This window comes from Primulina huaijiensis, chromosome 8 (assembly GCF_012295235.1).
Source record: "Primulina huaijiensis isolate GDHJ02 chromosome 8, ASM1229523v2, whole genome shotgun sequence".
In the NCBI taxonomy this organism is placed as follows: domain Eukaryota; kingdom Viridiplantae; phylum Streptophyta; class Magnoliopsida; order Lamiales; family Gesneriaceae; genus Primulina; species Primulina huaijiensis.
In genome coordinates, this window is record NC_133313.1 from 21,683,038 (window position 1) to 21,710,320 (window position 27,283).

General features: G+C 33.4%; 6 protein-coding genes across 6 annotated transcripts; 3 read left to right on the forward strand and 3 right to left on the reverse strand.

The window, feature by feature from the left end:
- Positions 1-13: 13 nt before the first annotated feature.
- Positions 14-2,522, forward strand: LOC140983655 (proteasome subunit alpha type-1-A-like). The gene is made up of 2 exons (XM_073450792.1): positions 14-496; positions 1,763-2,522. The coding sequence occupies exons 1-2, from the start codon at positions 146-148 to the stop codon at positions 2,231-2,233; spliced, it is 822 nt and encodes a 273-aa protein (XP_073306893.1). The 5' UTR covers positions 14-145; the 3' UTR covers positions 2,234-2,522.
- A 962-nt stretch (positions 2,523-3,484) lies between these two features.
- LOC140983012 (isoflavone reductase-like protein) lies at positions 3,485-4,937 on the reverse strand. The gene is made up of 4 exons (XM_073449867.1): positions 4,666-4,937; positions 4,419-4,553; positions 4,082-4,319; positions 3,485-3,953 (listed from the first exon to the last, which is right to left on the reverse strand). The coding sequence occupies exons 1-4, from the start codon at positions 4,846-4,848 to the stop codon at positions 3,583-3,585; spliced, it is 927 nt and encodes a 308-aa protein (XP_073305968.1). The 5' UTR covers positions 4,849-4,937; the 3' UTR covers positions 3,485-3,582.
- A 3,798-nt stretch (positions 4,938-8,735) lies between these two features.
- On the forward strand, positions 8,736-9,212 carry LOC140983014 (protein RADIALIS-like 3). Its single transcript, XM_073449869.1, has one exon. It carries the CDS (start codon positions 8,807-8,809, stop codon positions 9,182-9,184), a length of 378 nt encoding a protein of 125 aa, XP_073305970.1. The 5' UTR covers positions 8,736-8,806; the 3' UTR covers positions 9,185-9,212.
- A 2,680-nt stretch (positions 9,213-11,892) lies between these two features.
- LOC140983013 (zinc-finger homeodomain protein 4-like) lies at positions 11,893-13,309 on the reverse strand. The gene has a single exon (XM_073449868.1). The coding sequence runs from the start codon at positions 12,815-12,817 to the stop codon at positions 12,035-12,037; it is 783 nt and encodes a 260-aa protein (XP_073305969.1). The 5' UTR covers positions 12,818-13,309; the 3' UTR covers positions 11,893-12,034.
- Positions 13,310-18,288: 4,979 nt separating this feature from the next.
- On the forward strand, positions 18,289-22,985 carry LOC140983541 (sugar transporter ERD6-like 6). Its single transcript, XM_073450628.1, has 18 exons — positions 18,289-18,724; positions 19,460-19,522; positions 19,592-19,681; positions 19,776-19,835; positions 19,928-19,993; positions 20,078-20,143; positions 20,224-20,299; positions 20,669-20,733; positions 20,819-20,911; positions 21,092-21,172; positions 21,275-21,359; positions 21,475-21,521; positions 21,607-21,669; positions 21,752-21,811; positions 21,936-22,001; positions 22,108-22,167; positions 22,408-22,522; positions 22,681-22,985. Exons 1-18 carry the CDS (start codon positions 18,530-18,532, stop codon positions 22,791-22,793), a joined length of 1,464 nt encoding a protein of 487 aa, XP_073306729.1. The 5' UTR covers positions 18,289-18,529; the 3' UTR covers positions 22,794-22,985.
- A 136-nt stretch (positions 22,986-23,121) lies between these two features.
- LOC140983540 (3-ketoacyl-CoA synthase 4) lies at positions 23,122-25,087 on the reverse strand. The gene has a single exon (XM_073450626.1). It carries the CDS (start codon positions 24,905-24,907, stop codon positions 23,369-23,371), a length of 1,539 nt encoding a protein of 512 aa, XP_073306727.1. The 5' UTR covers positions 24,908-25,087; the 3' UTR covers positions 23,122-23,368.
- Positions 25,088-27,283: the final 2,196 nt, after the last annotated feature.

The window sequence follows — 27,283 nt, forward strand, 5'->3', positions numbered from 1 at the left end:
ACCTCCGGTCCAAAGTTTTGGTAGATCCATTGCCGGGTAGTTCTTGGCTTGAAGACAAAGAAAAGCAAAATAAAGCAGAAACCCTTCCATTTCTCCTCCCAATCAGAAAGAAACAAGTACAAATCACCGAATCCACAATTCAAACATGTTCCGAAACCAGTACGATACTGATGTGACAACGTGGTCGCCGGCGGGGCGGCTTTTTCAAGTAGAGTATGCGATGGAGGCGGTGAAGCAAGGGTCGGCTGCGATTGGGCTGAGATCAAAGACGCACGTGGTCTTAGCGTGCGTGAATAAGGCCAGCTCCGAGCTTTCTTCTCACCAGAAGAAGATATTCAAGGTCGATGACCACATCGGCGTCGCCATTGCTGGTCTTACCGCCGACGGACGCGTCCTCTCCAGATATATGCGCAATGAGTGCATCAATTATTCCTACACATACGAGTCGAAGCTCCCCGTCGGGCGTCTTGTTGTTCAGCTTGCTGACAAGGCTCAGGTTTGATTTTTGTTTCAGTTTTGTTAAATGTTTTAGTAAGTTACTAATGTGTTTTTCCGCGGTGGTGCTATTTTGATGATTTTTGTGTAACTAATACAGAAGGGTTAGCCGATTTTGAGTTGTGAAAAACCAAACAAGAATTATTTGATTAAAATTCAAGATTCCTTTTAGCCTTTTACTCAGTAAGTTTCGGTGCGTGAGAAATGTGAACTTGTATCAGAGATTTCAACAGATGATCTAGCTTGAATGTGAGAGCAATCAAAAGAAATTAACACACTGAAGTTTACGTGGCTCGGTCTCAAGCTCGGTCGTTGAGGCCTACTCCAAGGCAGCCAACTGCGCTCTAAGAGATTTTTTTTTTTTTTTTTGCTTTGAGGAATGAATGAAAAATATACAAATACAATTGGCTTTCAAGTATTTATATCGACTCCTAAACAGTAGCTCTAACTACTAACCGATTTAGCTTTCTTATACGATATCCAAGCCGAATGCAAGTTATCCAACCCAACTCATTTGTTGATGCCCCATTCCCTTCCTTGGTATGCAATGTCGATTGGATCCAGATGCAGAGCGAAAAAACAACAGTTTTATTTGAGGACTGGTAGTTGGTGATGACAAATTGGTATAGCCATGGGGAAAGTTTGAAGAATCTGAGATTGGGGATTATTTCAATTGGAAATAACCAAATTAGCTGGCGTTATATTGGTATTATCTTGTAGTATTAGTTGTACTATCCTTGATTCTACTGATTTAGCGAGGAACAATGGCTGCTAAAAATGATCTTTGTAACTCCGTCAACTTTTGAGGTCATCTTTGTATAGTTGCTTCTCAAATGTCAATCGAAGTTAAGTATCCATTAGTAATAAGGTTCGAAGTGACACGTTAATCTTTGTCTTGATGGATTGCTTCTATATCTTGTTTGGTACCCGACTCTAGTGATGATGATGGGTTATGAACTTCTCTGTTCCTCGATGAGTTGCTGCCATTTTGTATGTTAGATTAGATGTAGATTTATGTCCGTTTCAAGTATCTGGTATGGTGCTACTTAACCGTTACAACATCCACTCTCATTTTTTTGACTGTTTCTCCTGATCAAATGTGTAATTGAAGGAGAACTCTGGTGTTTTGTAAATTTATCTGGTAAAAAAGGCGTGTTAACATGTCAGAGTGGCTTCCCTCCCCTTTTTTCAATCTTTGATTGAAGAAGTTTCTTTTATTGTCTCGTAAAAGTAGTCACTCTTTTCGTCTTGGTTAACCTTAATGCAGGTCTGCACACAACGATCATGGAAGCGACCTTATGGTGTTGGTCTGCTGGTCGGTGGTCTTGATGAATCAGGAGCTCACCTATATTACAACTGTCCAAGTGGTAATTACTTTGAATATCAAGCATTTGCAATTGGATCTCGGTCACAGGCTGCAAAAACTTACTTAGAACGTAAGTTTGAGAGTTTCATGGAATCATCACGAGATACTCTGATCAAGGATGCACTTTTTGCGTTGAGGGAAACTATACAAGGAGAGAAAATGACGAGCTCGATATGCACAATTGCCATAATGGGGGTAGGGGAGGCATTCCATATACTGGATCAAGAAACTGTGCAATCCTTGCTCAATGAATTTGAGGTTGTAGGTGAAGATACTCCTACTGATGAGGCTGCTGCTCCAGATCAAGCTCGTGATGCTGATGCAGGTGCTGCTACCGCTGGTGACCAAGGCGTTGCTCCAATGGATATCTGATATTGTTATCCAACATTACTGTCTCTTGTTAAAAATCGGTGACATGTTTACTAAATATCCTTTTTAATAGACAGAAGATGCTGGAGCAAAAGGATGCTCTGTTGTTGAGCTGCATTGACTTCATCCTCACTGTTTCAACAATTTGAGTTCCCCTTGTAACTTGCTCCGTACATGGCCAAATTTTTTCTCGTTCAGAATAGATGGACGTCATTTGGTATCACTTCATGCTATTTTCATTTCAACATTTGTTTTTGGATTGTTTCGGTTAAAAATTATTGGATGACATTATTGATTATTGTATGTTAGATATAAATAGGACTAAAAAAACACGTTTTTTGATTGTTTCGGTTAAAAATAGATTGATGGCATTTGCTATCACTGCAGCCGCTAAAATTATGTAATGAAACGAATTTCTCAAGAAGCCCTCGGCAGGAAGAGAAACAGCCATCGCTTATCGAGGCAAAAAATGATTCAGAAAACTAATTACTAATTGTGAAATAGTATCTCAAATACAGGTGTCCTCATGCAGATATAGATTACAGCATGGTTCCCATTGTAAATTGGACATATCCAGTCAACACAAGTCCTCGCTTAATTTGTGAGAGTGGTCAATTGTACCACAAAATCTGCGCAAACTCGAGTTCAAAACAGCCTCTGGGGAAAAAAAATCTCATTGCACAGCCTTTTGGGACTTATGAGGTAGAATGCCATTAGGATGAACAAGTTCTGGTTGGGTTTTGCGGACTACCCCGAGCATCGAATCATACCCTTCATCGCGACGATTTATTATTTTTTATACTGAAAGGTTTATTTTGATTTAAAAAACTTTCATCTTATTTATGATTTTTTTTATTTCCATTTACATGCAATTTAAAATATAATTAAATTAAAAATTAAATATTTATTGAATTTGGCTAATGCTCAATGGTAATTGTTTGAAATAATTGAATAAAAATTATCTTAACTCTATAACTAGTAATGTTATTAAAAAATAATAATAAAATTAAATTGTTAAACAAATTAATATTTTGGTAATTTAAGAGGATTATTCCCATGCTTAAAATAAAATTAAAATGAACACTTCATAAATTCGAAAATCTAACTCCAATTATTTTTCACAATTTTCAAAATTAACCTAAGTTTTCAAAAGAAAAGGTTAGAGACGAATATGAGTTATCGTTTGAACTAAAATAAATGATTTAGTCGATTTGGGATTTAATGGAAATAGAGATTTAAGTAGAAACAGAGAAATAAGCTTACACACATTTATTCATTAATAATAATAATAATAATTCAAAGCAACAACATAGGCACATCACATACTATAGAAACACCTTGAAACTAGTTTCTTAGACAAACTGATCGAGATACTCTTCCACAGTTTTGTATTCAACCTCTGGATAGAGCTCAGAGGAATCGACCCCGAACGAGGGCTCGATTTCGAAATACGTTTGATCCCCCTTCACAAAGATTGAGTGGTTGATGGAGAGTATGACGTTGAGAGGGGTTGGAGCTTCTGCGATTTGTTTCAAGACTTGTTCTTCGGGTACATACACTTTCTCCAATGTTTTACCAATCTTCTTCTCCCACAATGAAACAAGATCATTGAATGAATAGATATTCTTGGGTGGCTTGATGAACAGAATCTTGTTCAATGTTCTTGGATCATCCACTGCTTTGATCGTATATGTGCCGATATCGTGCTCATAATTGAAGACAGCTGCAAATTATAGAGGACACAAAATCAAGAAAAACACTATCAGAATGGTTTATTTCTTATTTGAATGAAGTTAATAAGAATAATAATGCTGAGATACATATATATGTATATGTAAATATGATAGAAACCTTTAGCGTTGCCATCTCCTAAGATAATCACTTTATCTCTCGGGGGAGAAGTAGCGCCTGGTTGACTTAGCGTTGGGAGCGAATAGCCCGCGAAATAGTTGGATGACACATACGTGTAAGGTATTCCTTCTGCTTCAATTGCTCTGCGGATTTGAACTTTAGTTTCAAATGCAGACTTTGCTGGTTCAACAGCGCGAGCACGATCTACATCGTTCCCGAATTCCGAAGGCAAGAATCTCTACAACATTATAACAAAAATAGTTTGGATTTATCACAATTTATAGCTAAAATTTGGCAAGTGATCTAGAAACTGACGATAGCAACATATCAAGCCAACCTTGACATTTCCAGCCTCTTTAATAGCAGCAATGATCTTTACTTGATCAGCCAACTGAAAGTTACCAACTGTGGATATGACCACATCCACTTGCTTTATAGCCTTCACCAAGCTCTCGTGATCATACAAATCACCCTGCATGTATAATTTCGTAAACATGCATAATCCAACCTTTTTAACTAGCAAAAACAAAGGGTGGTTCAAAGAAACAATCTTTTAGTGGAATTTAAAGTAAACAAAAACATACAATAAGAACGGTGACACCAGCTTTCTTGAAACCCTCGACGACTTTGCCTTTAACAGGATCAGAAATGGTGCTCTCTCTGAACAAAGCAAACGTGGGGTGGCTGGATTTTGCGCTTGCTTCCAATACGAATTTGCCGATGTACCCCGTTCCTCCGATTATCAGAATCTTGCTCCTCTCAGCCATTTTCTTGCTCTTTTTTCCCCCTCGAGAACTTGTGGGACAGAAGTCGTTAAAAAAGAATAAGTTGGTTGGCAAGTAAGATGGTGTTATGTTGAGCCCCGGTGTAGGCTTATATATATATATACACCAGATTGAGAAAATATTTTTTTTAAAAAAAAATAGTTGATTAAAGTTATTTTACAAATTTTCTCGTATGATACGAAAACAATGTATTAATTATCCTTGAATTGGAATAAAATTTTTGGTGCTAGCATGAACAATAATCATGATAACGTCCGGATTAAATGATTTCTAAGCATAACAATTATGGCGACGTTGTATTTAGACGAGATAGTGGCCACTATTCATTTCCCTAGGCATGCGAGCTGCCATTGATTAAAGGGAAGACAATTCGAGTAAGTGCCCGGCCGGTGCTTTAGTAACAATTATGGAATTGACCTTTTTGTTGTGATTAGGAATCCAACCACAGCAATAGAAACGTTAGACTTGAATCTTGATTGATACACAAGGCCTTACATATTTAATTAGGAAATTATATTTTATTTCTTTTTAGACTAATGGCATTTAGAATTTAAAAATATCCCATTTCAAATCGATCATTGGTAATTAATTACTCTCATCATGATTTTAAATCTCTATTTTTCAATGGATCGTATTTATGATATATGGGATTGGAGGAATTTATTATATAATATAATATAATTAAACTAATCACATAAATGAAATTTGAACTCGATACGGAAATATATGTTGAGTCTTACTTTAATAGGTAGGCCAAGGGAGCTTTGGCCTTATTTCTTTGATTCTACGAATCTGAACTAAAGATAGTCTATGTTCACTTGGGTTGTTAATTTGTGCTCATACATTTGTTTGTTTCCTACTCTTTAGTTTAAAATTTACATTTTACCAAAACTCCTTGGGTAGGTGATGTTTGAGGTTAGGACGTCGCTGATTGGTGAATGAATTAAGTACCAAAACAGTGGATTATTCATTGCCAATGCTCGTTGTAATTTACGATATATTACGTAAATAATAATGAGTAAGTCTCCTGTGACACGGTCTCACGAATCTTTATCTGTGAGACAGGTCAACCATATCGATATTCACAATAAAAAATAATAATTTTAATATAAAAAGTAATACTTTTTTCATGGATGATCCAAATAATAGAGACCTGTCTCACGAAATTGATTCGTGAGACTGTCTCACAAAAGTTTTTGTGAATAATAAATCTTTTGATCATATGAATTTTATATAGATATATGACCAAATTCATCATATATTTATTGATAAATGAAATTATTTATATTATATAAATATTTCACTTTAAACGAACTATGGAATAATCCAGATATTTGGTAGTTAACAAAATAATATTAGTCAAATATTTTTTTTAAAAAAAACGACTTTTCAATATATTTGAAAATACTCAATTATACTTGAGAGGATCGTTTTTTTTCTAAAAATGAAGTTTGACAAAAATTATTTCCCCGGATTTCCAAGTTCTCGATAAAATATAGTTTCATAGTTCATACTAATGTAGTACAAAAGAAATTCTTAGACTTTGTATTAATATGGGAGATAGCTATAATATCCTAGGCTAGTCAATTTGCAATCCATCTCACCAAGCATCCACCATGAATCAATTTAAATTACAAAGCATTCAAAATACAAAACAAAAAAATAAATTGGCCCTTTTATATCAACACTTTTCAATTATATTGGTTTATCCATTCACTAAAAAATGTAAAACTATGGTCCAAATGGACTTTAGTTGGGCTTCATATGATGTATCTAGGCACTTTCTCAAGAAATTTTATGGAAGTTCCATTTATAAAGTCCAATTTAATGTCTCCTTTTGTTTGATGTATTGTTCTAGCTAGAAATATGTATATTGAATTCAATTAAAATTTCATATTGAAAATACATGGAACAAGTTATGAGCTAATAAGATGAAAATAAATCTTTATTGATATAAGGTCTTTTGAGTGAAGTCAAAAAAACAAATCAACAAGGGCTTAGATAAAAAATTGATAATATCATACCATCTTGGAAATATATTTCTGGCCCGTTTAGACGTCTTAAACTGTAAAATAAAAACAAAGTTGCAAATAAAATATAACCAAATAAAAAAAATAAAAAGATAATTTATTTCATGAGAATAATATAATATTATTGTTGATGAAAAAAAATTCAGCCAAGTAGGTGGAATTGATGGATAAAAAAAGGTAAAATCTGCTTAGCATATGTTTCCTGAATCAATGTTAGTGCACGCTCGTAGATATGTCTCCTTATCTTTTGGAATAAATTTCATTTCTAGGGGTCACACTCACCCTTGCTCGATCCTTTTCAACGTTGATTCAACCGTTTGAAAATATTTTTTTCCAAATTTATGACTTTTTATTCAAATATTCTTCGCGATTATCTTACCTCATCAAGCATTAACACAAGATTAGTGTAAGATATGCATAAAATTCGATCATACCCATGCAGACACAACTTGCACGAGTCAAGATCTTGACATGTGTCATCATAAGTAGATCTAACAAACCAAGATATGCATTTTTCAATTATTAAAGTAAATACTTGAAAATATAGATAGAAGTTATAAATTTTATAGGATTTATCATTGCAAAAGATATGAAATCGTGTCTTGATTGTGCCAATTGGACTCGAAACTTTATCCATGCACGTTATTGATGATTTAAAAATTATTGGAAACGTATTCGTAGGCAATGTAAACAGAAAATATTTTATTTTTCTTCATATATTGAAATATTTTGGGGACGCAAAAGAACCAATGAAGTCACCGATTTTAATTAAAAGGGCCTTTTTTAGTATTTTCTCTAAAACCCACCAATCGAACATTTTTCTTGAATTTTTAAATTGAAAACTGTTATCAAATTATATAACTTTAGGGTCAACATTCAAAATTAACAACTGGGGGAATCATGGTACTGTAACATGTTCCATCAGAAATTTTCAAAAGCAATGGTGATGAATTAAAAGATTTGGAGTGATCTGGAATCAATTCTACGCTAAGGGAAGGGCAGGAGTGAAATCAAGATTTAATAAAAAGATTCCAAACAAGAGGAATAATTTCACTTGATATTCAAATCAAATGACCATCATGATACTATATAGCTTATATTAATTGCAAACTAAAAACTATTTTTAAGTTTTTTGTAGAACCAAACAGTTGTCACTTTATCAAAAGTTATAATAACCAGTGTTATTGATTCTACTCAAAATTTTAAACTGCAATCAGCAAAGACAATTATTGCACATCAACGAACTCCCTCTTGATAATTGCATTCGTTGCAATCAATGAAAATCAAACTCATAACTCTGATACCCACTATAAGAAGAAGCGTTTATCGCTTTACTAAAAGTTATAGCTAGTGACAATCAATTATGTAACTCAGATCTTTTAAACTGTATAACAGCACAAACATCATGGTTCGATCGCTCTACTCGACAGAGATAATTATTGCACCTCAACTTCTTTTTCCAATTCACATATTCAATTTGTATGAAATTAAATCTCGATTTCATAAATATATTTTCTCATCTACCTCGTGAAAAATGTATGGCATATATAAAATATATATGTACACAAATTCCTACTGACTAGTTAAATGTGTTGGGGCATATATCTCAACCAGTATGTCTTGTTGATTAGATTAAGGGATCTAATCCTACCATGTGGGCGACCGAAATTCCCTGGGTATTCCACTTGCTCGTGATGATATTATAAAATTCACCAAAAAAGGGACTTTAGAAAAATTCACCAAAATCCTGTCTTTCAATTAATATTCACAAAATTCTGTCAACTTGCTCTATTCCACCACCTTCAATTCATCTGATCTAGCTATATATAAAGTGCACTTTGCTCGACAAATAACTCAAACAACATCAAAACTTGTTTAGATAGTATACACTTAGCTTCTCCCTCTAGCTAATGTCGTCGAGTTCTAGTCAATCGTCGCGTTTCATGACATGGACGCCCAAGCAGAACAAGCAGTTCGAAGAGGCTCTGGCGAAACACGACAGGGATACGCCTGATCGTTGGCATAACATAGCCAAGGCAGTTGGTGGGAAATCAGCGGAGGAAGTGAAGAGACATTATGAAGCTCTAGTTAAAGACATTATGCACATAGAAAACGATCAAGTCCCTATACCTAATTATGGAGCTATCCCAAGCAATCACAGAGGATATGGCAACGAATATAGGTATTTCAATTCAAAACAACTCTTCTTCTTTCACACACACATGCATTTCAAATTTTCAAGAAATCAAGATTTGATGCTGGGAATTCTCTTCTGTATCGAATTATGAAATTATGTTCCACCTTAAATGTCACCTTTTTTTTTAGCTTTTGAAGTTTATTTTCATGACTAGCAATGTTCATTTACATTCATAAAATGTACACATTTGAAACAGGAAATTTATCTTGATAATTTTTTCCTTTTCTTGGTTTTTTTTTTTTTTTTTNTAATTGTGTTAGCTTTATATAATATGTACAAGGAACATTATCTTTTGTACTATGATTATCCAATATGCTTGGAACATTGGTCTCCAATTTTTATTCCAAATTGCTTTGATGTCAAATATTCGAGCTAATTGGATATATAATTAATCATTTATTAAATTCGATTTGAAATTAAAAATTATTTAAATAAGAAAATGAAATTCACTTAAGAAAGTCATTCAAATGTCAAAATCATAGCTCTCTTTCGATGTATATATAGATTGAATTTTCATGAATGAAGCGATCGATTTTCATTATTGTTGAAATGGGATTTAAAGATTCGATCGACCATATATGCTCAAGAATCTAATTAAAATCAAGATAGCATATAGTGCAGCAAAATAAATGGATATGTAGCACCGTTTAGAATTTTAGACTATGATGGAATGATTTGGATTCGGAAAAACATGGACGAAATTCAAATGCATTTATTTTGTGTAAATTTGAAATTCATTACGTTGATTCATTAATAATTTTATAATGAAAGAAAGATAAAAGAAAATTAAAAGCATTGAGCAAGTATATATTATTATAAAAAATTAAATATTTCGTTTAAAATCATTCGATCCAAATGTACTCGTAAATTGTTGCAACCAAAGTATTTCACTTCAAATAGTATGATATTCATTTGCCCTTTCCACTACGATGACTTTCAACGAGAACATCAATGTTAGTTTACAAACATATATCATTCTAAAAATTTTGTCTATTTGGTGGTAGAATCTTTCTAGGTTTAGTTTATAAGCTACTCTTTATTAGTTTTTGTCAGGAATTCAACAAAAATCCTACATTGGAAATATATGGGGAAGATCACGGGTCAATAAGATTGAATGATATCTCTATTAGTATCAGACCTTTTGAGTAAAGTCAAAAAACAAATCTATCAGTGTTTATGTCCAAAGTGAACAATATCGTGTCATCATGGAGATACGTGATTTCCATTCCCAACATGTAGTATCAGAATCATTGTCTAGATTGAGCCATGTAGGTGGAATCCTCATATTCTTAAAATGAAGAAGGTGAAGGCTCCCAGTAAATACGTGATAAGATCAAGGAAATATTTCACGTAAGACGTTCGCTTTCAATGTAGTGGAGATAAGTGATCTCAAGGACGGACAGATCGGATTAATGGGATGTTCGGGCCATGAGAAGAATGTCGGTCTTCTGTTTGAGTGGAGAATTACTGAGAATTCAACCAAAATCTCACATTGAAAATATATGAGGAAGATAATAGATTAATAAAATGAAATGATATATCAATTGATATTTTTGGTAAAGTTCATAAACAAATTCATGAGAGCTTAGTTTCAAAATGGATAATATCATATTATTATCGAGATATGTGATTTTCATTGTTGAAACATTTTTAATGTTAGATGATGGACATTTTTTGTAACAAAATTTTATCTTTTTTTCTAAGATGAAAATGTATAAATAAATTGTAAAAGATATTTGATTCAAAGGAGGACGATCCGTTGGATACTCCTGTTGTGGCCATAATCTTGATAAAAAAAAATAAGTAAGTCTCTTGTGAGACGGTCTCACGAATTTTTATTTATGAGACGGATCAATCCTACCGATATTAACAATAAAAAATAATACTCTTAGCATAAAAAGTAATATTTTTTCATGGATGATCCAAATAAGATATTCGACCCATGAAATTGATCCGTGAGACCGTCTCCCAATAATTTTTATGTAAGAAAATTTGTTTTCCTACCAGATTTGAAGTACTGGTACATCATTTGATAGTAAAACAGTACTAGTCTAGTTTTCTTAAAATACATATACTAATTTTGACGCTTGCACCGTGATAAATGATTCACATACGTATTCAAAAAACAAGTGGGCCACAAAATTCGACGATACTTTTTCAGGCCTACTAGGGGGGACGACCTAAGCCAAGTGCAAAGCAAATCCTTGGACTCCTCAAGAACCAATCTAAAAAATGGGTTCCTTTTTCAGGCCTACTAAAGGATTTACTTGTTTGATATATGCATACACTTATATTTAAATTAGTGCGCCCTTTACCCGCGATGAGTGCTTTGTATATTATGTAAAGAAAAATAAATATGAAACAAATGTATTTTTCGAATAACTGGCTAGCTATAATTATGTAACTGTTTGTATTACTACATGCATATATAATGTTTGTCGGTACTATGTTCTAAGTTGTATATTCTTACCTGTGTGGGTTCTCTTTGTTTTGGACCAGTTGTGTTGGAGGGTTCAGGGTGGTCGAGAAAATCCATATATCTGTGCGAGTTCATAAATGATTCTACCTGAGGCATTAATTAATCCTCCTGAATCATAGTTGGAATTTAAGAATTGCACCGGAAAGAATCGGAACTCATTAATTGATTATCGAGTTGTTTTCCCGAATGATAGAATTGGAATTAATGACATGATAATCATGTAATCAAAGAAATTAAGTTTGATGAATATAATATATAAGGAGGGGTTATTTAAGCATGCAGAATTAAAACCAACAGTATTGACATATTACTATACAAAATTAAACATGCAGCAACATAATATTTAGCAAATTTGACAGAATGAGTCTCTACAAATGTCACAATAATAATGATAATGATAAATATAAATGAAGCACATTCGATTATTTATTTAAATATATATATATATATATGACATCATAATTATGAGAATTCTTGGGGATTTTTCTTGGAAGAATTGCTCTTGTTGTTATGCATCCAAACCTTAAAAACCTGTCTCTTTACCCCAACTTCAGCACAAAACCTCTGCAATTCACTATCTTCTCTGGGAATCCGCCACCCCAGTTTATCCGCGAATGCCATCATCTTCTCCTTCTGCTCCGTCGTGAATTTCGTCCGGAACCGCTTCTTGCTGGAAAACTGCGGCGGCGGTGGCGCCACTTGCAAGGAGTTGAAGTTCAGCTCCTCGCTGGAAGAATCAGTGCCGGCGCTTCCTGCACCTCCGCCAGAGCTGCCGAATGCCATTTTCATGGGCTGAACCATGGAACCCCAGTGAGCACCGGATCCGCCGACGCCGACACGATGATGGCTCATCGAAGGGGAAGGAAGAGGCGGAGGGAGATGGAGGGGGTGGTGCACCATCGCAGCACCGGCGGCCGCTGGGTCTCCGTGATGCTCTTTGCGGTGGAAATTCCGGTGGCAGCTGCAGGCGGCGCACTTGAGCGCTTCGAGGGTCCCTTCCTCTCCGCCGGGCATGAACTCCCCACAGCCGTCGGTGACGTTCCCACCGATACTAGCTGCGTGGTTCTTGAGGCATTCCCGGTAGCTAAATATAGGGTTTGTCGGCTTGGGTTTGGAGCCACCGGAATTGGGTTCGGGGATTCTCGCTTTCTCTTGCTGAGTATTGGAGTTTTCAAGAGAGTTATTGTATCCTAGGGAGGAGCTTTGCATCCTCATTCCCTTGTCTTCACCAGTAAACGCCGCCATTGTTACGACGATCTAATAATAAGACACCCTAAAATTAACACAGCTAAACCTTCAAACGCTACAAATCAGACCAACCCAGTACCCCAAATCCATAACCCCTCCCTAGAAACAAAACCCTAATGACAAATCACAAGAAAGATAAATTAAACGGGAATTAATTAGAAACCCAACAGAAGAACCGAGCTTATTAAAGAAAAGGGTTAGGAGAAATTAGATAGAAAAACAAAATAAATTCGGGGGTGGTGGTGTTGCAGTGGTTCCAACAGCCAACTAAGTACCCAACAAGAGACAGCTTGGTTGCTTGCGGTGAAGCTTAGGAGAGAGAAGAGATATATGGGGGATAAGTTGGGAACAACAACGTAACTGATAGAGATTAACAGTAGAAAAGTGAAAAGAAAGAAAGAAAGAAAGAAACCGACAATGTCATGTTCGTCCTCTCTCACGCCCCTGCCACTTGGTCCCGTTCCACCACCTTCATTATTGCAATTTTTGGGTTTCAGTCTTCACCACTTCTCTCTTCCTTTCTAAATTAATAGAAATTAATTCTTTAACATCCAGTATAATATTCCACATCAATATTTCCAATATTTACTGACAGTCAAGCCGCTAAGAGAGAGCTTAGATGGCAGTGAAAGATGTGTATGTGTCAATAGATTTGTAAGTTATTATGTTTATTTTTAAAATTTATCTAAAATACATATAAAAATAATATTGATTGTGGGTTTTCAAAGTTTAAATAATAATAATAATTAAATAAATACTTACGGTCAAATTTCACAGCTTTAAATTATATAACAATTTAAGAGCTACGCGCCAACAACAATTTTAGCAGGAACAGTTATTTTATTACAACTATGTTTACAACATTAATTTTATTGTGTTTATTGTTTTTATCAAAAGATACAAATGAAAGTAATAATACAATTCTAAAACAATAATATAATTATAATATTTTAAATCATACAATAACATAAATATGTCGACTTATCTTTTAACAAAGAAATTGTTGCACACGACACAAATAATCACTTATATTATGTTTTGCTCAAAATTATTTTTTCCACTTCTCAAACGAAATATATTTTATTGTTTTTTAGATATAAATCATTTTTTAGTTCTAAAAATGTTGAAACATACAATTTATTTCCATTGTAATTAATTGTTAAAGTATTGAACTTGAATTTCCTCATTACTGATTGAGCACGAGGCTTCTGATTTACAAAAGATAAGATTTGAAAAAAATTTATGGAAATAAATGAACTAGATGCGCACGTAGGCATCCCGTTGGATTGTATATATTTTTAATCAATGTTAAATTTTGTTCAAAATAAAATTAAATTACAACAATTTGTTAAAACATGCAATTTTTTAAAACAATTGGTTGAATTAACAATAGAGTGACATGCGTGAACCATTATACTTATTAATCATAAAAACTCTTGTGAATAATCTCACGATTCAATTTTATGAGACATATATTCTATTTGGGTCACTTATCAAAAATTAATAATTTTTATAACAAAAATATTGTTTTTTATTGTAAATATGAATATGATTCACACGAATCAGGAAAAAAAATCCGTAGATATTCTCACAAAAAATTTATTATTTATTAATTATTGATCATAAATAGAATTGATAATAGATAATTGTTTTTTTTTAATTAAAAAAAAAAGAATTGGAAACAAATGAGAACCGCGAAAGCAAAATGATGGGATTATGGCGTGTGCTTCTGTGTCCTCATCAGATTTGAGTTTGACTCGTATATTTCTTTTTCAACGCTTTCATTAATTATTTTCACTGCTATTTTTTTATATTATTATTATTATTATTATGAGATCGACTTAGATATTATCCCTTTTTCTTCACTATAAATTCTAATATATAATATACTATTTTTAAAAAAGTAGCACAAAACGACATTAAAGCAAAGTATTGATAAAGACCTTCGACAGATAGGGATAAGTAAGTAAATTTTTGGGGAAGTTGGTGAAAAATCCTCAACCAAAACATTTATTTGGGTTCACTCCCTACCCACAAAATTGTGGTATTATGTCATACAAATTGTGGTACACTTCATGTGGAAATGTGGTACACTTCATGTGAAAATGTGGTACTAAAAAAGTACCCAGGGACTGAACACAAAAAAAAAACGGCGGCTGGGGAGTTAAGTCCAATTTCCCGTAAATTTTACCATAGATTCCGGATTAATTAAATCAATTTATCAAAAAATTCATCCATAGTAATTTGAAAAATCTATCATTAAAAAATTTCCCACGTTATACCTTCACTTATTGGGTATCAAACTGTTAATGCCTCCAGCTCAGGTTAAATCTTGTTATAATAGATTTTTATAGAAATTATCCTGTCATGAAATTGATTCACTCATGTTGTTATCAAAATCTATTATAAATTTTTATAAAACATTTTCATTTTCAATGACAAAAATACCACAATCACCTCTATTTTAGGCCGCGACTCGTGACATGCCATTCGATCCATCTGCACCGATAATCTAAAGATGATTCTTACAGATTCAATATATGGTTCCCGTGATTTAACATTTTGCATTGGGAATCTAAAAATGACTCTTACAAATTCAAAATGTGGCTCTTCTGTGATGTAACACTATGTCCCGCAAGTTCTAGAGGTGGCTCCTACCCACATACTACTTCAGGTGTCCCTACTGGTGATCGGACCGTCTTTGATACCATTCTGTCACGTCACGGGCCTAAACCTATGCATGTGCGACTGCACAATAAGCCCATAAATTACTTCATATCCATCGTAGTTTTACGAAAAATAGTTAACCTTACTTGTTATATGAGTATATTGTAACCTCTTATAAAATATTTTAAACTTAATGAAAAGTGAAACGAGAATATCATACAAATTCATTAATATTTTTAAAATTAAGTGATATTATTATTAAGAAGTTCTTCACAACATAGCTAAATGACTAGAGATCATAATTTTTTTTTAAAAAAAACGCATCAGGTGCTTAACTTATATTTAATTTACAAATTTTTGTCAAGCACCTCCATATCTATGGTATTTTTGAAAATTCTTTTCTTTATTAGCTGATTAATAAACTTCAAATTTTTCTTGTTTTTGAGAATCAATTGTTTCGCAATCTATCCATATGTTAATAAAATTGTAGGTTTGATTGCGCTACTTAAATTTATAAAAATTGTGTTCTTATAAGTCTGATAGTAAATTTGTGATATTCATATTAAATCATGTTTAAAAATATAATCCTTCAATTGAAATAGGTGTAGCATAACGTTCAATACGAATGTATTTGGTCCATTTGACATAAACATGGTAAATCAGAAACACAGATAGACTTAATTTTTATGGTAAAATCCTTCAACACCATTACCTATGAAAGTAGGTCTCTTGTGAGACGGGTCAAACCTATCGATATTCACAATAAAAAGTAATACTTTTTCATGGATGACCCAAATAAGATATCTGTCTCACAAAATACGACCAATGAGATCGTCTCAGACACGTTTTTGCCTACTTTACAAACCCTTAAATGGATATTGTATCTTATTAGTTTCATCACTGATCGATGATTTATATCTTATCTTATATCAAAATCTCAAATTTAAAATAATTTCTCACATTAAAAATCAATTCTAACATTCATCTCCCTTCCCTCCCAAAAAAATTTAGTTTCTTTACTTAAGTTACACCCAAAAATAAAATAATTTAAAAGTTAACAAAGGTACACGGATTATTATGGAAACATGGTCAATTATAAACTGTACGGTTAGCGTGATTGATTGGATTGTATGGTATGGTGTGAAGTGTGAGATTAGGTTATTATTGTGCGTGATCTCTGCAGCTATGCCAGGCTCTCCCATGCTTTCCCCAAGCAATTGTCTTTTCCTCTCTTCTGTCAAATATTATTATTTAGATTCCTTTCTATGTATCTACTCACAATATCATAAATTTTTAGTTTTATACACTTTTACACACACATATATTAAGTATTAATTAAGTATAAAAATATATGTATACTGTGTGTAACTTTTTGTAATTTATAGTAACCACAGCTGATAAAATTCATCAAAGTGGCTTAAAATAATAATTTCTATGCTTTGGAACTTGGTAGTGTAAGGTAATGCAAAATGTACATCTCACTCGTTTTCTTTGATACACAGTTACGGTTGGTTTCCATTGAAGAATTGCCTTGTGATAATTGATTCAAAGTTTTTTATTGGGTGTGATTTTATTTCATCGCATCGCTTTTTATCAAATAAAATTTATATCTATACACATAAAAGAAATATATGAAGCACATACAATGTTCGTATATCGGTGAATTTTTTTTAATAATTTCAAAATTCCCATTTATTACCAACTTTATATTCCATAATTTTCCTCTCGTTATTTATTCTCTTTTGCATTTTGGGAATTTTTTTCCCTAAGGGGTTCATACACATAAAATGTGTCACAATCCGCTAGAACAATATTATCGTGCACGTTTTAATTTATCTTCATATATGCATGTATATAATTCTCCCTCCAGTATGTAATAAATAAATAGTGGGCCTGAACAGGTTTGTGATCAAATGAAATGATCCATAACAGGCTTTGAGCCCATTATGTTTGGCCCAGCTCAATTTTATGCGAAAACTGGAAAGTTGCCAAATGAGGACGTGTATACCTATTAGTAGAAAGAATTTGGAGTTTATTTTGAATATATTTTCATTGTTTAGACAACTTTCTAATCCGATATATTATTCACACTATAATTATACTAATAAAAACTGTATTCGGCTATTGCATTTCAAATGACTGTATTTCTTGTTACTACTAAAAAATAGGAGGAAATTTTTATAACACCACATGTTTATGTTTTTTTTTTTTTTCAAAAGACAAAAAAAGGTTGTTTCTCCAATAGATAGAAACAAGAAATTGGAGGACGAAAGAAGAATGCATTCCAAAGGATCATTTGTTTGAATTATTTAGATATTATTAGTAGCTTTCTCCCATACTTTGATATATTAAATTCTATTTTATTTTCAAGCTCAAGTTGACAAATGACAGGCTACGAATTTTATGATTATTGTTGTAATAATTATAAGGGGACCAAGGAATTCGCCAGCTGTGGTATCAGATTTTTTTCCCCGTTCAAACTCCACGCCAGTCTTTTGTATGAAATACACCCAAAGTTCTGACTAGAAAAATATCATGCCTCCAAGTCATTTTGATATATGAGAAATCCTAATCGTCTTGGGTGTTTTAAGGAGTCGCTAGTTTTAAAATATTACGGTGAAAATGAATCCACGTTTGAAGAAAATGTACATACAGATTAAAGTGTGGAGGCCACCAAAAATCACCTCAAATACTTGTCCATGTTTAACACGTGAGAGTCAGCTCCGATTCTATTTAATTTATTTACGTATGTTTTTAAATAAAAAAATTTTAAAAAAAGTTTATTCTGTTTATTCTAAGCGGTGCAATTTTGTATTTATCTTTATCCATTTCGGAGTTTTTTTTTTCAAGCCTACCTTCCTTCAAGAAACCAAATACAAAACAGTTCCTTGATTATAAGAGCAAAAATATATATTCTTGATCAGTGTTTTTGACTTGGGATTTTATTTCTTGGATTGAAGTTTAATTTTTAAATTTGGGTGATCATTTTCTTGGATCGAACTTTGGTGGGTAGAGAGAAAGGAAAGAAAAGCGGGGGGAAAGATGAGTTTCAGGGAGGATGGTGAAGATGGAAGAGGGGATCTGAGGAAGCCATTTCTTCATACTGGGAGTTGGTATCGTATGGGTTCGAGGCAGTCTAGCTTGATGGGCTCTGCTCAAGTTATCCGGGATAACTCTGTCTCAGTCTTGGCTTGTGTCTTGATTGTGGCTTTGGGTCCTATACAGTTTGGTTTCACTGTACTTTCTTCTTCTCCTGTTTTCCCTTTTTATTTATTGATATTTTATCTACTAGTTAGAACTTTTTTTGGTTGCAAATTGAAATGAATTTGAACTGGAAACTAGTGAATGTTTGCTTGTATTCATTGAATGCTTGTATTCATTGAATTGAGTTTGAACTTGAGCAAAATTGGGAACAGCATAAGATCTCTGCTGGGAAGATTGTATTGTGGTGGAATTAACTTAATAAGCTTGATTTTGACTGTGTTGAAATAAAGTTCAGTTGATGGTGTTGAATTTCAGTTGCATTTATGTTATTAGGGGTAGATGTTTGAAAATTGAGTAGCTGTTTTGGAATTTTGTATCATTGCAGTAGTTCCACTCGCTCGAATCCAGTTTTGATAAAAGTGGGACTGAATTAAGATAGACTCAAATCCGCTCCATCTTTATGTCCTGCAAATGTAAAATTATGTTTTTAATATTTTTCCATACTACCGAGTACCGGCTGAGCTACATTCTTTTGCTTTCAAAATTGGTGTTAAGTAGTTTCAGAGTCACAGCGCTCTTTACGCTTGGATCAGTTTCCTGGTAGCTTATCTGATCTCTTTGACTAATTTACTTTATGGGGTAGGATTCATAGAGTTGAATTTCATATATATTATTTCTTTTCTTTTTTGCTTTCAGATCCTTATTTGCATCAGAAAATCAATGAAATTTACTGTATTATTATTAATGCTATATTTCTTGGACATGCAGTGTGGTTACTCTTCGCCAACACAGACTTCCATTACCAAAGATCTCGACCTCACAGTCTCACAAGTTAGCAATTGTTGGTTTTTCTTGCTTTGGCTTTGTAGTTTCAGAATAATAACTAAATGTTTGGAACAGTTCTCCTTATTTGGTTCTTTATCAAATGTGGGAGCTATGGTTGGAGCAATTGCCAGTGGTCAGATTGCCGAGTACATAGGGAGAAAGGGGGTATGAGCTATTTCATTAATTTTATTGATGGCAATGTAATTGTTTTTATTATATGTTGAAAGCACAAGTTTTGATATAATTTGCTAATTTGCAGTCTTTAATGATCGCCGCTGTACCTAATATAATCGGCTGGCTTGCTATATCATTTGCAAGAGTGAGTCTTTCCTACATTCTGTGTAGCATTTTATTTGCCTATAATTCTCATCTTTTAAATTTAAATCGACCTGTTCTTTCCTTTTACATTAGGACATTTCATTTCTCTACATGGGAAGATTGTTGGAAGGTTTTGGTGTGGGTGTTATCTCTTACACGGTAAATACATAACATTTTGTAGCTATTATATCATAAAAAATCATAATAGACTTAAACTTTTGTTCTTTTCCTGATTTGAAATAGGTGCCTGTGTATATAGCTGAGATAGCACCTCAGAATTTAAGAGGGGCACTTGGCTCGGTGAACCAGGTTTGCTGAGTGAACTGTCTATTTTTCATCTTGTCCTTTTCACTAAAATTTGTGACTCAAATTGTGCTTTTGTTTGTTAGCTCTCTGTGACGATTGGAATCTTGTTGTCGTATCTATTAGGACTACTTGTTGATTGGAGATTGCTTGCGGTTCTGGGTAATTCTTTGTGACCTGTGACTTTGAATATAATTTTTTTAAGAATCCTTGGCATGTAAAAAATTGTAATTTGATTCTCTTTAAGTCAGGATCATTGTTCCTAGGACAATTTTTTAATGAGTAATTTTGTTAGATTCATCTTAAATTTGTTATTTAATCATGCTGGTCTTTAAAAATTTTGATCTGTGTTATGATGTTCGCAAATCAGATTATCGATTCATTTACCAAAGAAAAACTTCTACAAAAATAATGCTTAAGACTCTATGTTTTCACCTTTCGAAGCAATTTTAAAAAAATTACTGCACAAGCTTTAAATGGTTTGCAACAATGTTCCTTGACGGCGGCTAATTTTTTCATCTCCATTCACAGGAATATTACCTTGTCTGATATTGATACCTGGCCTATTTTTCATCCCTGAATCTCCTCGGTGGTTGGTGAGACCACAAAGAATTTCTTTTATCAAGTTTCTTTTAGCTCAGTTGAAGTACTAAAATGTATCGTTTTTTGAAATTCAATTAGGCTAAAATGGGCATGACTGATGATTTTGAAGCCTCTTTGCAAGTTCTTCGAGGTTTTGACACCGATATTACTCTTGAAGTAAACGAAATCAAGGTAGATTTTCTCAAATAGTTATATTTGTCCTGAAACAGGTTTATTTCCTGCTGCAACATTATTTTTTAAACTCGTTTCATTCATAAATATTCCTCATTGATTTCTAGGACAACATAATCAGTTTCTTGAACGTGAAAATGTCCAATTTTTATCCCAATACATTTTTTTGGGTTCTTGCAGAGGTCTGTAGCTTCAACGAGTAGAAGAACGACACTCCACTTTGCAGAACTCAGATCAAGAAGATATTGGTTACCTCTGATGGTACCGATAGTTTACAGAACTTTTCCATACTTGTGGTTGTAACCGATATTAGGTTTGGCACATTCTTACTCGTGTCCGCTTTATATATCTTTTATGATACAGATAGGAATTGGGTTACTCGTCCTCCAGCAGCTATCTGGAATCAATGGCGTCATCTTCTATTCTTCTAATATATTCGAATCCGCTGGTGGGTAAAAGCTACCATCATTTTTCTTGTGCATGGGGATAATCCATTTTTATTGTATATTTTACTTTTTTTGTTTGAATGTAAAAGATTTTTAATAGTTTCCATACATAAACAGGAATCACATCCAGCAATGCTGCGACCGTTGGTGTGGGAATTATTCAGGCGAGTTGGAAAATATTTTTGCTAGTTTTTGTTTGCTCGAGCATTCGCAAATTCTTTCAAATATCTGAAATTCAGGATTGTCTAGGTGATTGCAACTGCCGTTTCTACATGGTTGATGGACAGAACTGGCCGTAGGGTTCTTCTAATCGTAAGTAGAAGAAATATAATAATCATAAGGTTTGTACTTATGTATCAGATTACATGACAGGTATGGAACTATTGTTTTTCAGGTATCATCTTCTGGAATGGTTCTTAGTCTCCTAATTGTTTCTGTTTCATTTTTTCTTAAGGTAATGAATTAATTTATCTTATTTTTCGAACAGAGAACGAATTGTCGGTATTGATGACATTGAAATTCTCGTTATTCGATTTTTATTCTTGGTACGATCATGTTTGAAACTTTTACAATTTAAGGGCATGGTAGCAGAGGATTCTTCATTGTATGGCATACTGGGAATCCTATCCGTAGTTGGGGTGCTGGTATGTCTTGTTAAAGATGTAAATAATGATTCTTGACTTTTCATCTGCATGTGTTTTCTACTTTGTTAAAAACATTTTTGTTTTGCTCTCTTTTCCCCCATTGTAGTTGATGATTGTGTCTTTTTCACTTGGGATGGGGCCAATTCCATGGCTTATTATGTCTGAGGTACTGCCCACATCTTCATTTTGGAACATTATGATGCAGATTAATTGTTTTAATGGGCAAATTTGGTTAGAGAAGTTATTAGCTTGAATAAGCATCTTATGTTTGAATAGAAGGTAAACAAGTTCATGTTTGAATATAATATGAAATTTAAATCAAAAGTCCGTCCGTCTACCACTTAGTTAAAGGAAAGGCTCTTTTTTAGAAATTTTGACATTGTTACCTTGTATCTGATTACCGTAGATTCTCCCTGTTAAAGTGAAAAGTTTGGCTGGGAGTGTGGCAACTTTGGCCAACTGGCTCTTCTCTTGGATCATTACTATGACTGCACCGATATTTCTGGCTTGGAGCGGCGGAGGTTTGTCCGACCTTCCCTCTATTTGCTTGTCAATGCTACTAAACGCATAGTATGCGAAATATTTGTTAATATGAAGCATGACCATCTCGAACCAAAAAGGATATGATTTGGCTAATTTCTAACTCGAGAAATAACAAGTTGTTTGTGCTTGTTTACAGGAAGTTTCGCTATATACATGACCATGTGTGTTTTCAGTTTGGCATTTGTAACAGTTTGGGTTCCTGAGACCAAGGGAAAAACCTTAGAGGAAATCCAGTTCTCTTTTAGATGAGCTTCTGTATTTTGATCGGTTTACCTATTCATCACCCCTTTCTTTTTTGTCGTCGATCGTAATATCGATCACATGTTGTACCCAAAATCGGTTGTGTGATTATTTTTTGTATCTGTAAAAAAGGAGAGAAAAGAAACCTGGATTCTTGATTCTTGAAAATATTTTTGGAAGGTAAGATCGGAGTGAATCCTATTTATATTACATAGCCATGTGGTTTAGTTTAATCAATTTTAGGATAGCATCATGTGTTTTGTTTATTTACAATCTGTTGCTCTATTTTAACATATTTTTTGTACTAAATTAACGCCATCTTTCTAATTGCGGTAGATTCAATCAAGATTCTGATAAAAGTGTAAAGATGAAACTTTTTTGAAACATAGAAAAGCCTCTTACACATATCAATAATCTTATTACTGGCTAATATCAACAGGTGATCAAGTAATTTTCCAATAGTACAAGATTGAGAAGTCACAAAGTAGAACAAATATAGATATGGCAAACTTAGGGAGAAACTGAAAACTTAAATTCCAAACGAGGGCCTCGTATTATTCAATACGAAATGATAGTTTGATATGCTAAGAAACTACTTTTACGGGGTACCTGCTGATACAATCTGCCCAAGGCCCATTTTTAGATGGTTTAACATTCTGGATGGCTTCCCACACTGCACTATTACATTTGAAACCACTTCCGAAAGCAATCTGCCACACTCTGTGACCCCTACGAATCCTCCCTTTTGCTTCAATATAAGCCAGCTCATACCAAACGGAGCTCGAAGAAGTGTTTCCAAATCGGTGCAGTGTCATCCTGGAAGCCTCCACGTGGACCGGCAGCAACTGCAGGTTCTTCTCCAGCTCATCAATCACAGCCCTTCCCCCAGCATGTATGCAGAAATGATCGAATGCCAACTTAAAATCCGGGATATAAGGCTTCACATTTTTGTTAAGAAACTTCTTAAGTATCAATTTTACAAAGAACAAAAGTTGCTCACTGACAGGCAGTACTAAAGGACCCAAAGTGGTGATATTAGTCTTGAGCGCCCCACCGGCAATAGCCATAAGATCCTTCGACAGAGAAACACCCGTCTTCCCTGAATCATCCTGCTCCTGATACACACACCGAAACGCCTTATCATCAGAGCCTTTATGAGTCCTCACGACATGAACAAGCTTGTACTTTGCCCCCCTCTTATCTTTACTCATATTCGACAACAAAACAGCCGAACCCCCGACTCGAAACAAACAATTCGGTATCAACATCGATTTCTTGTTCCCAGAGTACCAATTCTGCGTAATATTTTCAGTGCTCACCACAACCGCATATGTATTCCCATGAACTTGCAGCATATCCTTAGCTAAATCGATGGCAATCACCCCTGCACTACACCCCATTCCCCCTAAATTAAAGCTCCTAATATTCCCCCTTAACTTGTATTTATTTACAATCATGGCTGACAAAGATGGTGTCGGATTAAACAAGCTACAATTCACAACCAAAATTCCAATATCTTTAGTTGTTACATTCGTATTCGCAAACAAACTATCCAGCGCACCAAACATTACCTGCTCCGCCTCCTCCCTCGCCGCCTGCATTGACGGCCGCGGTGGGAGAAAATGCATCGCCTCGGGAACATAAGTCTCATCGCCCAGCCCCGACCTTTCCAGAATCTTCCTCTGAAATTCAATCGAGGATTCATCGAAATCCCCCACTAAGCGCGAATGCTCCATGAAGCTCTGGGAAGGTGCCTTCAAACTATCCGGGCCACGGTAGCAGAAGTAGTCCACCAAGTAAACGGGTCTGGGTCTGGTCATGATGTACACAGTTGCCCCGAACACGAGAAACGCGGAGCAAATTATAACGGAAACCAGATTGTACTGAAGATGAAGCCATAAATGACGGACATCATTGGGGTTCATTTGCGAAGCTTCGATGATGACTAAAATCATTACAGGCACCAAGCAAAGAGTCAACAGATGAGAGATCAAGTAATGGTAACCGAGTTTAACGTACTTCAAGTTGACGCTCTGAAGAAAGTCCGGTAGGCTTCGGCTATGTTGTATCTGCACGCCGACGGCGGCTTCTTGGGGTTGACCGCCGCCTGCTCCTTCGTCCATGGCCGCGGAGTTGGTGATAAAAAAAATGGAAGAAAAAGTGGAGGAGAGAGGGAGCAGAACGGGCTTGTACTGATGGAGATTCCTGCGGTGCTGACAGTGTTGAATTTCATCGGACTTTTTATTTGCTCTGCGCTTCAGTTTCTTATAGGAAAAAGGTTTTTGGATTGCGTATCGTTTTGGAACAAATAATTTATTGTAATTTTTTCAAGTTTCATTGAAACTACTGCTCTTTATTCATTTTAAATTTTTTGTAACAAATTTAGACTTTAAAAATTATTTTTATAATAGGTTTAAGGGAATATAATTATTTAAAAATATAAAATAAATAAATATTTTATTAAGAAAATATAGTTAAATTTGAGATACATATTATTAAATTATATTTTTATCATATTTTTATTAAATGAAATATACTTGTTTTGTAATTTGAGTTGATAAAATTTTTTATTTATCAAAAAAATACATCTAATTTAATTTTAATTTTAATTTTGTTTTTCAATTTTTTTAGAATTTATAAATTTAGGTTATTATTCAAATGCTCGTAATTACTAATTTTAATAATTAATTATATATAATAACGCACATATCAGATACTCGTAGATAGTAAAACAAGGAGCGCCTTTTATACTTTAAAATTATTGGAAATAAAATCAACTACTACATCCTATTTCTCTTTTATTTCTATAAATTAAAGTAACAAACGTGTAAACAGGGGCGGAGCCACCCTTGGGTTAGGGTGGGTTCCAGCCCCACCTATTTTTTTTAAAAAAAATTAGTATTTAAAAATTTTAAATTATTTTCAGTCCCATATTAAAAATAGAACAAATTCATCAGTTTAATTTTTTTTTTTATTCTCATGTTTAAAAATTAAAAATAAGACAACTATCATAAATCATAATTAATTATTGTATATTGATTGGTTTATTGTCGTATATTCTAAAAATTATGCAACTTTGAGATAAAAATTCGACGACTCTAAAATTATGTTAAATATTTAGTTGTAATTATTTGAATTACAATAATATTGTCTTATGATGTATATGAATTTTGGAGTTTAAATTTTCACCATAAAAATCTATTGTTGCATATTTTTAAAATAATAATTAATTGGTTGAAATGTTTGATGATTATTGATGTGCAATTATTGTTGGGCTTGTTTTGTGATTTTTCTATTTATAATAACCAAAAATTGAATAAGTATGAAATTTGAAAAATAATTCTTTATTGTAAATTTTTGGGAATATTGAATATTTCTAGCTAAATAACTCAAGGAATGGAAAAAAATAAAAACTGTCTAAGTTATTTTTAAACCAAAAAAATACATATCCACAAATAACGAGCAAACATCAATTACAATCTAATGGTGAACAAAATATCAGTTTCAACCAGAATAATAGATCGAAATGAATTAATTTGAAATTTTGGTTAGGTGTTGAGGTGCAATAATTGTCCCTATTAGGTAGAGTGATCGAACTATGGCGTTTGAGCTGCTGTACGATTCAAAATATTTGAGTTGCACCATTACCACCAGCTATAACTTTTGGTAAATCGACAAGCGTTTGGTCCTACATTTGGAAGTTCGGTTTAAATTTTTGAAAATATCGATTAGTTCCGTTCGATTTCAATTTTAAATTAAAACTTCGGTTAACATAACAAATTGAACTTTTATAAATAAAATTAATATTATTAAATTTTCTAATAAAGTTTATAAAGATTTAAATATTGCAATTTCTAATAAAATTTGTTGGACAATAGAACTATACTTAAAAAAATTTTATAATAAATAAAATTTAAATTTATTTAATCTAATTTTTATATTGGACTTTTTTATTTAAAACATGATTATTTTAAAAAAAATTATAAAATTTCGGTTAATTGTGTTACTGACCGAAATAATTGATTTTTTCGATTTGATTTATTAGATATTCATAATAAAGTTTGTCGAAAAAAAATTTCAGTTAATCGATTTTAGAAAATTCGGTTCGATTTTAATCGAACCTATTACTGTCTAATACAGGATGGAGCCAGCCCCAGGTACTCATGAATCCTGACTCCGCCCCTGCGTGTAAACATTATATATATATTAGAAAATAATAAATGGGAAAGGTTCATAAATAACCCTACAACATTTATCTATACTAATATATTGATACACGCGTTACGCATTTATATAATATTTTTTATAAATAATTTGATTTATATTTACATGAGAATCAAAATGTAATTATAAGAAATAGTGAAGGATTACACTGCAATTTTGATAGAAAACAATTTTAGTGAATTTGATCATAATAGATGGACAAAAATGGATATACATATTTTAGTGTCTTTTGACGGTTTCTATCATGTCCTCGATTTAATAAAATAGAATATATA

Coding starts and splice junctions, on each gene's coding strand:
- LOC140983540 (XM_073450626.1), bottom strand. CDS start 24,907: ATGGACGAAGGAGCAGGCGGCGGTCAACCCCAAGAAGCCGCCGTCGGC.
- LOC140983541 (XM_073450628.1), top strand. CDS start 18,530: ATGAGTTTCAGGGAGGATGGTGAAGATGGAAGAGGGGATCTGAGGAAG. Junction 19,836..19,927: donor TTGCTATATCATTTGCAAGA/GTGAGTCTTTCC, acceptor CTTTTACATTAG/GACATTTCATTTCTCTACAT. Junction 20,912..21,091: donor TTGAAGTAAACGAAATCAAG/GTAGATTTTCTC, acceptor GGGTTCTTGCAG/AGGTCTGTAGCTTCAACGAG.
- LOC140983655 (XM_073450792.1), top strand. CDS start 146: ATGTTCCGAAACCAGTACGATACTGATGTGACAACGTGGTCGCCGGCG. Junction 497..1,762: donor AGCTTGCTGACAAGGCTCAG/GTTTGATTTTTG, acceptor ACCTTAATGCAG/GTCTGCACACAACGATCATG.
- LOC140983012 (XM_073449867.1), bottom strand. CDS start 4,848: ATGGCTGAGAGGAGCAAGATTCTGATAATCGGAGGAACGGGGTACATC. Junction 4,554..4,665: donor CTGGTGTCACCGTTCTTATT/GTATGTTTTTGT, acceptor TTATACATGCAG/GGTGATTTGTATGATCACGA. Junction 4,320..4,418: donor AAGAGGCTGGAAATGTCAAG/GTTGGCTTGATA, acceptor ATAATGTTGTAG/AGATTCTTGCCTTCGGAATT.
- LOC140983014 (XM_073449869.1), top strand. CDS start 8,807: ATGTCGTCGAGTTCTAGTCAATCGTCGCGTTTCATGACATGGACGCCC.
- LOC140983013 (XM_073449868.1), bottom strand. CDS start 12,817: ATGGCGGCGTTTACTGGTGAAGACAAGGGAATGAGGATGCAAAGCTCC.